Source organism: Euprymna scolopes, chromosome 8, assembly GCF_053919585.1.
Source record: "Euprymna scolopes isolate OS-2025 chromosome 8, ASM5391958v1, whole genome shotgun sequence".
Classification (NCBI taxonomy): Eukaryota; Metazoa; Mollusca; class Cephalopoda; order Sepiida; family Sepiolidae; genus Euprymna; species Euprymna scolopes.
Window position 1 is genome coordinate 119,962,270 of NC_136489.1, and position 10,033 is coordinate 119,972,302.

A 10,033-nucleotide genomic window follows, 5' to 3' on the forward strand; every position below is an offset into this window, starting at 1 on the left:
AAAAATCCATCATCCCATACATTATCTGCTTCTTTTTTTTTGTTTATAACATTTAATCGGTGTTGTTGCCCATTATACGATAGCAAGGGTGTTTAATTGCCTGCGAAACAGATTTTCTTTATTATAATTTATTTAATATATATATATATATATATATATATATATATATATATATATATATATATATATATATATATATATATATATATATATATTTACCATATATGATATCACATCGCTATGGTGCATTGGTGAATGGTGCAATTATTACCATAAATCGGTATGTTTTAGTTTACCGACCCCTTGGCATTCACCTTTGAATTGTGGACTTGAATAAGTTTTTGGGTACGCTTAAAACGAATATCGCATTTATTTCTTGTACAAACGAGTAGTTATTCATATTTGAAGACATTCAGTATCCAACGTAATCACTACAGTTTGGCAAGCAAGATGGCCGCCCGTGCATTTAGGAAAATACACCAAAAAGAGCCAAACGAGCCCCCAAAATGACCCCACCCCTCCTTTCACTTTCTTAATTTCATAAATTTTGATATATCACACACTTCTCATGATTGGACAAATAATTATTTTTATGATAAAAAAAAAAAAAAAAAAATATTTTCGTTTTTTGACACAAACCGATTTTTATCTGACACCAAATCTGATAATCAAACCCGTCGCAAATTTACCGTTTGCATGGTATGAACTCCTGGACCCTGGAACTTTTTGAATAAATGTTAGTTTCAATAAAGTGGGGGATCACTTTTCTATAATAATTTAACCTAAAATGAGCACCCACACATTGACCCCCCCCCCCAACCGACCGGGGGTGGGTGGGTCCGAGTGTGCAGCAAAGTCCTGTGCGAAGCGCGGGTATCTTTGCTAGTATTTAATAACTTTTTATCTCATAACTTTTATTATCTATTATTACTCTATAATCCTTATATTTTTATATCAATTCATCCCATACTCCTTTGTATCTTTATCCCGTTATTCCACCAATTGTTTATCCTCTATCTCATTCAACTAAAATCTTTTTATATTGTATCTTTTATAATTTATCCCCTCACATTTATTATCTTACTATTATTTTTAACTTTAAGCACTTTTATAATTTCACATACTCCTTCTAAAATATACCGACATAGCATAAACCCCCTATTTCATGTAAACCCTCTCCATAGCCTTAACCCTTTAACACATCTGATTAAATAAGCATCTTCCTTCAATTAATGTACCCTATATTCTCTCCGGTAATTTAATCACACATTTTGAACCCACTATTACAGAGTGCACTTCAAATTATGACTTATTAGAACAATTAACATTTGATATTTCTTTCAAACATAATTCAATCCCAGAACCAAAGAATATTTTAGTAGTCGTTTGTGTGATTAAAATAGATATATAAAAAACGCATGTGCTTTTAAGCCAATTCATAGCACATGCATTCCCATTTTTTTTTATTGCTGCCAAAAACGAAATCCAAATAATGAACGAATTCTGTAAATAATCAAGGATACCAGAGATTTCAGTTTTATATTTATGTATCTATTGCTCAGTAGAAAACCCATTAAGAAAGAATTTAAAAGAATATTTTTCCTCTACATTAAGTATTAGAATAAGTCCAAAATGTTTAATCACGTTTACATTCATTGATTTAGGTATCTTCACATTTTCTACGAGGCACAATTTTATACTACCAGAGCAAAAATGAGTTAAATTTTTATGACATAACTAGTCCCAACATTTACTCCTAACTCACCTGATTGTAATACCATAAACTATTATGTGCAATGTATTTGAGAATGACACCAACTGTATGGTTTGCAATTTGGTAGAGTTAGGAATGACATTTGCAGTGCATTGCAGTTGAGAATAATTATATAGCTTGCAGTACAGGGCAGTTTAGAATGACATCAACTATATTGGTTGCCATACGGTGCAGTTGAAAAAGAAACCAACTGTATAGCTTGCAGTGCAATTAATAAAAACAGTAACCGTATGGCTTTCAATGCAATGCAGTTTAGAAAGACACACAACAGTATGGTTTACACCACAATTAAAAAAGACACCAACTGTGTTACTTGCAGTGCAGTGCAATTGAGAAAAACACAAACTCTATGGCTTACAGCTCAGTGCAATTAAAAAAGACACCAAATGCATTACTTGCAGTGCAGTGCAGTGCAATTGAGAAAAACACAAACTCTATGGCTTACAGCTCAGTGTAATTAAAAAAGACACCAACTGTATGGCTTTCCGTAGCGTTTCTATTTTATCTTCTTTTCTTAAAGTTATTATATAGAACCAATATGAGCATTGGCAGTAAATATCAACTCATATAACATTATTTATAAAAACAAAATGTCAAACGAAACAAAAACAAAACCTCTTTTATAAATAAACAGGGATTCATTGAAGTTGCAGACACCTTGAGTATAGGTTGACAGTGTTCAAGTGGAGAAATAAAGTAATTCTTTGCCTGACAAAAGTCTGCGAACAGTTTTTCTTTGAACGAAAATAGACAATGCTAAGCAATCCAGTGCATAAAAGCAGGAGAGAGGAAAAGGTTATCTTTTATGGTTGCTTTCAGGAAACTTGCTGATTACTGTTACAATCCTCAAAGAAGTCTGAAGTAGTTTTTCAGAGAATGAATTAAATTAATGCGCTATAAAAACTGATTGATCAGTGTGTAACCAAATCACTTAGCAGGAACTATTCTTCGAGAGAAAATATAAATTCCATTGTTTTTATGACTGTTACAAACTTTCTTATAGAAAAAAATTAGGAATAAATCACTCTGTTTACTCCTAGGACTTTTAAGATGGTTGTCAATTAGCAATAAGACTTCAGGATCAGTTAATACCAATTCTTATCCTGGTTCAATTTTCACTTAGCAATGAGATCCGGATTCTTGATTCCTCATTGGATCATTTGTTTTATATATGTTTTTTATGTACTAATGAGCAACTGCTTATCAAGATCTGAAGGATATTCCATGTTAAAGATTCCTATTTACAATCGGGTGGCTCAAAAAGAATTTGTTGACATTTTGCTTGAAAACAGCGGTTTTCTACTCAGTTGAGAAGCAATCACGTGGTATTGTATTCCACAGATGAGAAGCTCTTGCAAAAGAAACTTTGTTAATGGAAGTTCTGTTTCGTTTTTTAGGTACAGAGAAGAAGAAAGGAAAATTTTTTACAATGCTAGACACTAGACAAGTTTTTGCTGTGAATGTCTTGGAGGGAGGTCGGAGTCCAATCGAGCACTTACTTTACAAAAGTAGCGATAGAGTAGAGAAATGCAAGCAACGTTTTGTTTTCTGTGAGAAAGTGGCAGAAAAGATAACTCCCTCCACGAGATTTCAAGTGAATTCTGTCAAAACAGGAGAGAGTGCTCTCAGAAGCACCTCTCCAGATGTGGCGACAGTACTGCATCTGAGGAAATATCTGGCTCTTGTATAAACAGACAAGTGCATCCAGCAGTGTGAGGTTTTCTTTTATAGGGAAACAGAATAAAAGAATAAAATATCTTTTATGAGTGGTTTTAGTTCCTGTGATGATCACGAACAAAATTCATGCTTTGGCAAATAAAAGATTGTAGCTTTCCAGAAGACCATTTTTGACAACTGCACTACTACAGTGATTGGAGGACTCTAAAATGTAAAGGAGTAAACCTTGAACAAAAGTTATTTTATTTTTTACATGTAATTTTTTTACATGCAATTTTTTTACATGTAATGTTTTACATGTATTTTTTACAGGTAATTTTTTTACAGGTAATTTTTTACATGTAATTTTTACAGGTAATTTTTTACAGGTAATTTTTTACATGTAATTTTTTACAGATAATTTTTACAGGTAATTTTTTACAGGTAATTTTTACAGGTAATTTTTACAGGTAATTTTTACAGGTAATTTTTGCATGTAATTTTTATATGTAATTTGTATATATGTAATTTTTACAGGTAATTTGTATATATGTAATTTTTATATGTAATTTTTACAGGTAATTCTTTACAGGTAATTTTTACAGTTATTTTTTTACATGTAATTTTTTTTACAAGTAATTGTAGTTCCTGTATGGACAATAGACAAAAGTGATGCTTTGATATCATAACATCTTTGCTAAAGACTATTCTTAATGACAGGAATTCACATTATTTCAATTATGAACCTAGATATCCCAGGCATTAGAAAGCATAATAGACTGAAAAAGGCCTAGCTCAATTGCACAAGAAGTGATAATCGATATAACGACATGCAGTCTGATTTATCTTAACCTTCTGGATCGAACTGCATGGAAAGCAAGCTTAAATGTTTCCTGGTATTGCTTACTTCAAAATTAACTGGATTAAATGGATACCCGCAAATTAAATAGATACCCGCAGCATTCTAAATACCAAAATCACAAGAATGTAGATGATAGTAGAAGTTTTGCATAGGGATGAGGTCTTTTTAAGAGATAGGATAGGGACATTCATATTGATGAGGGGAGAGATAGATTTATACACGTTACAGTTCTGTGATATTCCTTCTTAACACATATTGTAGAGAGGAGAGAGAGCAATCAGTTCTTATAACACAGAAGAGGGGACAGTCATTACTTACGATAGAGAGGATAATCATTACTTATGATAGAGAGGGGGACACATTACTTAAGATAGGGAGGGGGATACATTACTTTAGATGGATTATACACAAAGTTCATTAATAACGATGATACACAAAGTTCATTAATAACGATGATTTCACATTACCTTCAATTTGGTAGAATGATGACACGAAGACGGCAGTTACAAAAATATGAGATTTCTTTTATTTTATTTGACCGGTCGAAATGATAATGACATCCAGGAATTCAAAGTCAACTACATGATTAAAACTTTCTCCTTCGCTTCCAAAGGGACCCTCCACTGAACATGTCAGCTCTGTCTCCTATCTTCTCCAACTCTGTCTAACTCATCTTCGACTCTAGCTCCTATATTAAGAATTCATTTCTGCCATGACGTCATACATGTGTCCAAAAACGTGATCGACCCACGTGGCCTGAACATGCATGGTTCACACATGTTTCCAAACCATTTCTGCAGACAAAGAATTCTTACTAACCTATTTTTCGACTTAACTTATTTTTCAATATGTTTTTAATTTGCTATTGTTCGTTCTTCTCTAACTGACCTTATTTTAATTCAGTTTTCATAAAAAGAATTGAACAATTAAAATTCCTTTTACAACAATACATCTAACTATTTTATGTGAAACTGAACGATGCGAATTCCTTTCTGAACCTATTTCTGAACCTATTTCTGAACCTGGCTTACAAGGTTCGAATCTCGGTCTATCCTAATCTCATTTTTACTTATCTAATGTTTTTCTTACTTACAATTATTGAATTATTCGGACTACTGTTCTCATCTCGAGTGTTACTCTCACAAAGTTTCTGTCGATATAAACTCCAACCTTCAGGTGTATCTTGTCAAACTTGGAGTATGTTACTCATCTGGCTTTAATAAAAGGTTCTGTTTGAAATTCTGCACACATATCCAAGTTTGACAAATTCAGCTGCAGATTGGAGGTTACATCGGCCAAAACGTGAGAATAACGCTCAAGATGAGAACTATAGTTTGAATCATCCAAATAATACAGTTTTACTATTTTGCTAAATGTGAATGGCTAAAACAGTATTTGAATATCTCACAAAAAAGTTTCTGAACTTTTCAGATGAGGATTGAAAATGCGTCTTATTTGAACTACAGTTTTCATTTTTGAGTGTAATTTTCCACAACGTTTCGGCCAATTTAACCTTCGACCTTCTTCAGCTGTGACTTGTTGAACTCGGACATCTGCATGGAATTTCGAACTGAACTCTTTATTCAATCCACAGAGATGAAAATGCTCCCCGTTCTATGAACCATGACTGAATAGCAAGAAGTCCTAAGTAACTCTCAATTGCTTTTTTAGTGTCACTTGCATTGAGGATTGAATTCCCTCTCCCCCCCCCCGAAGATTGTAACTTATCACTGAATTTTACCAAGTTGTCAAATTGGTTATACATTCTCTCGCCACGCTACACCAGGGCTGCCTACTGTTGTTTCGATGCTCCTCCCCCTGCTACTAATACTATTTTAAAACTCCACTCTCCCTCCTCATCATTGTTAGTATGAATTTGTTTTCTTTGTAATATAGCTGGAAGTTTTAAGTTATATTTTATTTTTATTTTTTTTTTTTTTACATGGAGGTCACCACTTATCAAGGCCCGGAAGCCACTCGGGGATAAAAGTTATTGCGTGTACAGTAACCAATGGGATAGTATCGTAGTAATCGTTAGTATTGGAGATTTGATAAAGTGTCTTACTTAAGGGGGCGATTCATCAGGAATTTGTTTATGTTGAACTTGAAGACATCCAAGTTGTAGTCAGAATGTTGGGGTTCGGGTTCTGATGAACAGAGTTTAAAAAGCGGAGGGAGTTATTTTTCTCTTGTGCTTATCGTATCAGAATATCCGTTTGTGTCTAAATTTTCACTCAGACATTCTTGGGAGACATCTTTGCTTCCAGAGAGTCGGTCTTCTTAATCAATATTCTCGATACGTGTGATAGTATGTGCTATTTCCTGTCCTTATCACCCACCAACCAAGGTTTATACCACCGTTTAGGTGGTAATGCCATCCCTGGCATGACTGGCAGCTAAACAAAAATGAAAGAAATTGAAACACACTGATAAAAAAGAAGTATTTTTCCAGATCGTTTCATTAAAGATCTTCAGCTATTGAGGATCCCCAGGCGTCAATGCTTACTTCAGCATTTAAAATTAGCTGTCATTAAATTGGCATTAAGAAATGATGGATTGATTTGCTGCCAATTAGAGTGAGCACTGACTTTGCAATATTTCAATTTTATATTAAAATTAAAAGCTTGAATTCTGTTAGAAAAGTCTTTCATTTCTTTTTTTTACTTCTCCCACTTCTCTTTGAAAAAAAAAAAAAAAAAACTAACAAGAAAAGCTTGAAACCTTTAACATATTTTCCAAATAATATTTTCCTGATAAAATATTTTTTTCGGTTTAATTAGAAAAGAAATAGCCCCACAATGCTATTTCCTCTTTCCTTTGTAATTATGCATACCTAGTATTTCTTCTTCTTCTTCTTCTTCTTCTTCTTCTTCTTCTTCTTCTTCTTCTTCTTCTTCTTCTTCTTCTTCTAATACAAGTAACTAAGACAACAAAAAATTAAAACCCTCAAAAATATGCGAAGATCTGTTCCAAAAATAGCGCATACTATTTTTTAACTAAAGAATGTTGAAGAGCTCTGAAGACAGGAGTGGAACCATTAAAACGGGCGACCTTTTTTGCTCTAGAATTTATTTTCCTACATAGTCACCACCATCCTCAACGCACGTTTGCCAACGATAGTGTGGTAGCTGCGCATGGGCGTCTGGAGCACGACTTGTAACTCACATCTCTGTTGCCACTCTGAAATCGATGAACCTATCTCTTAACTGTGCTTGCATCGATTGTATTGGCTTTATAAACGTTCAACAGGCGCCAATGAATGTTGATTGGTTCAATGCTTTTTGCATGAAGGAATTCATGTCCATGAGAAGGGTTGCTTTCTTAGAGTCTCACACCGTCAATATCTGCAGCAGAAAGGTGAAACTTTCAGGTCATGGAGGCATAAGTTCAGGCATCATAGCAATGCAATTTGTAATCTTCTCTGATCCATTCTGGCGGAATAAGAAATAGAAGGCATTACATTTTGGAACGCCTCTCGCATATTTTTTATGTTCTGTTGGATCTGTCGAGATTGAAGTATTTTGGATAGAAGATCTTAAGCAAAAGAGCTCAAAGCAGAGCAAGAATAAAGTTAAAAAGGAAGAAATCAAAACAAGCTGCCCTGCTGTGGAACGCAATACTATTTGCCTGCTTCCTGGCAGACTATAACATAGTCCTCTTCAAGTCTAATGTGAATAAATTTTTATTGACTCATCCATTTAGATAATGTAGCCATATCCAAGTATCCACCATGTCTGATACTGTTTCATCATCTACCTCACACTTAACCCTCATCCTTGAGTGGCCTCCTGGCTTTGATAAGTGGTGACCTTCCAAGTAAAAACAAAGCAAAACAAAACAAAAAATTATTTTAGCTTTTTCACAATAATTTATATCACCCGGTTCGGATCATTAGAAGCTATCGGTTTACTCATCACTCGTGTATTGAGAAGTTGAGCCGTTTACATCGCATAGGGAAAATCGAGAGTAGGGTAAGGTTAAAAAGTGTTTGCAATTCATATATAGAAAAAAGGTATGTTTAAATAGGCATCAGTGAAATCAGCCAATCTAGCGCAGTGCTTTTCAACCAATGTTCCGCGGAACCTTAGTATTCTTCCAGTACAGTCCCGGGGTTCTGCAATTTCTAAATTAGAACAAGGAACAAATAAACAGAATGTTACATTCAATTTTGACAATCTTTTTTAATAGCAGTTTAGCCTGTACTGTTCATAACTTTATGCGCATATGTATATATATTAAAAAATTTGACTTATGTCCAGGTAAACTACGTCTAAAACTTCAAGTGTTTAGACAAAAAATTGGCGGTATTGATTGATTGGTAGGGTCTGCATAGGTCAACTCTTTAAATCATGACCCCTTGGCAGCTAAATTTTCTCCCAGAAACTGATTAAAGAGCTTGCTGCATGTCTAAATACCCTTTATGGAGAATTTCAAATGTTTAGACCAAAAATTGGCTGAGTAATTTGGTAGAGACCGCAGAGGTAAAATTTTTTAAAACTTTGGCCTCAGTTTTGACCTCTTAACATTTATTTTTTGGGCTCAAATCAAATTAAAAAGTTTGATTCATGTCCAAGTAACCTACATCTAAAATTTCAAGTGTTTAGTCCCAAAATGAGCAGAAGAGTTTTTTAGAGTTTTCCAAGGTCAAATCGTTGAACTTTGACCCCTTGACAGCCAAATTTCTGGCCGAAAACCGATTAAAAACGTTTTCCCAAATCTCAATGCCCTTTATGTCAAATCTCTAGTCTGTAGACTGAAAATTTACAGAGTAGTTTGGTAGGGAAATGTATACACACAGACCCCTCCACACACAGAGACAATTTCACTTTTATAGATTATTATAAGCATTGAAAAAATTTTGTTTAAATATACTAAATTCTACATAATAAAACTTGCTACATTTAAGTTTGCTTTTATATATCCTTATTATACAGCTAATGCCAAAAGAATCGCACTAAAAATCATAAGAGTATTTTCATTTCATTTTATTTTAAATTATTGCACGGGGGTTCCATGAGCCAGTGGAATGTTTCCACAGGGTCCTGCTCCAGCAAAAAGGTTGAAAAGCACTGCTCTAGTGGTATGTTATCGGTTCACTCTTCAGCAACTTTTCGATAGGTTTCAGAATTGGCGCGACATTCCACTTGTTTCTATTTACAGCCATGACAACATTGAGATTTGATTTTTTAAAATTTGAATTTCACTAACATATCAAACCGGCTTGAATCATAGATAGTAATTAATATCTCCTTACCTTTTGCACAGGTGTGTTCGTTGCTTTCCAAATGTACAAGACCGCAAAGAGTCCAGTGATTCCAATAACGGAGACGCCAGTAGCAAAGAAGCACAAGGTATATTTTCTCATTTCAGCTGAATTTTCTACCATTTAAAAAAAAAGAGAAGAAAAAATGATATTATTTATAACTGATAAGTTGGAAAAGTACTCCCCCTCCCTCACTCTTTCCTTACTACTACTACTACTACTACTACTACTACTACTACTAGACACCCGGTAACATGATTTCCATGCATTTTAGCCTGACGAGTCTCGGCAAGAATGAAACACATAAGATTCTGTTTAACTTAATTGCCATATATTTTCATAACTCACTCTCTCTCTCTCTCGCTCTCTCTCTCTCTCTCTTTCTCTCTCTTTATATATATACAGTAGCACCCAAAACTAAGGGACAAAATTTTAAAGCCTAATATTTGTTAGAAATAACAACTGTGAAAAGCTGAAA

The 10,033-nt window shown here is 34.0% G+C and overlaps 1 protein-coding gene across 1 annotated transcript in view; it reads right to left on the reverse strand.

The window, feature by feature from the left end:
* LOC145284064 (ectonucleoside triphosphate diphosphohydrolase 8-like) overlaps positions 1-9,709 on the reverse strand; it is a 185,222-nt gene extending 175,513 nt beyond the window's left edge. Inside the window, exon 1 of the mRNA XM_080133138.1 lies at positions 9,547-9,709. Coding sequence (XP_079989264.1) covers positions 9,547-9,678 — 132 coding nt within the window. The 5' untranslated portion in view covers positions 9,679-9,709. The remainder of the gene's footprint in view (positions 1-9,546) is intronic.
* Positions 9,710-10,033: the final 324 nt, after the last annotated feature.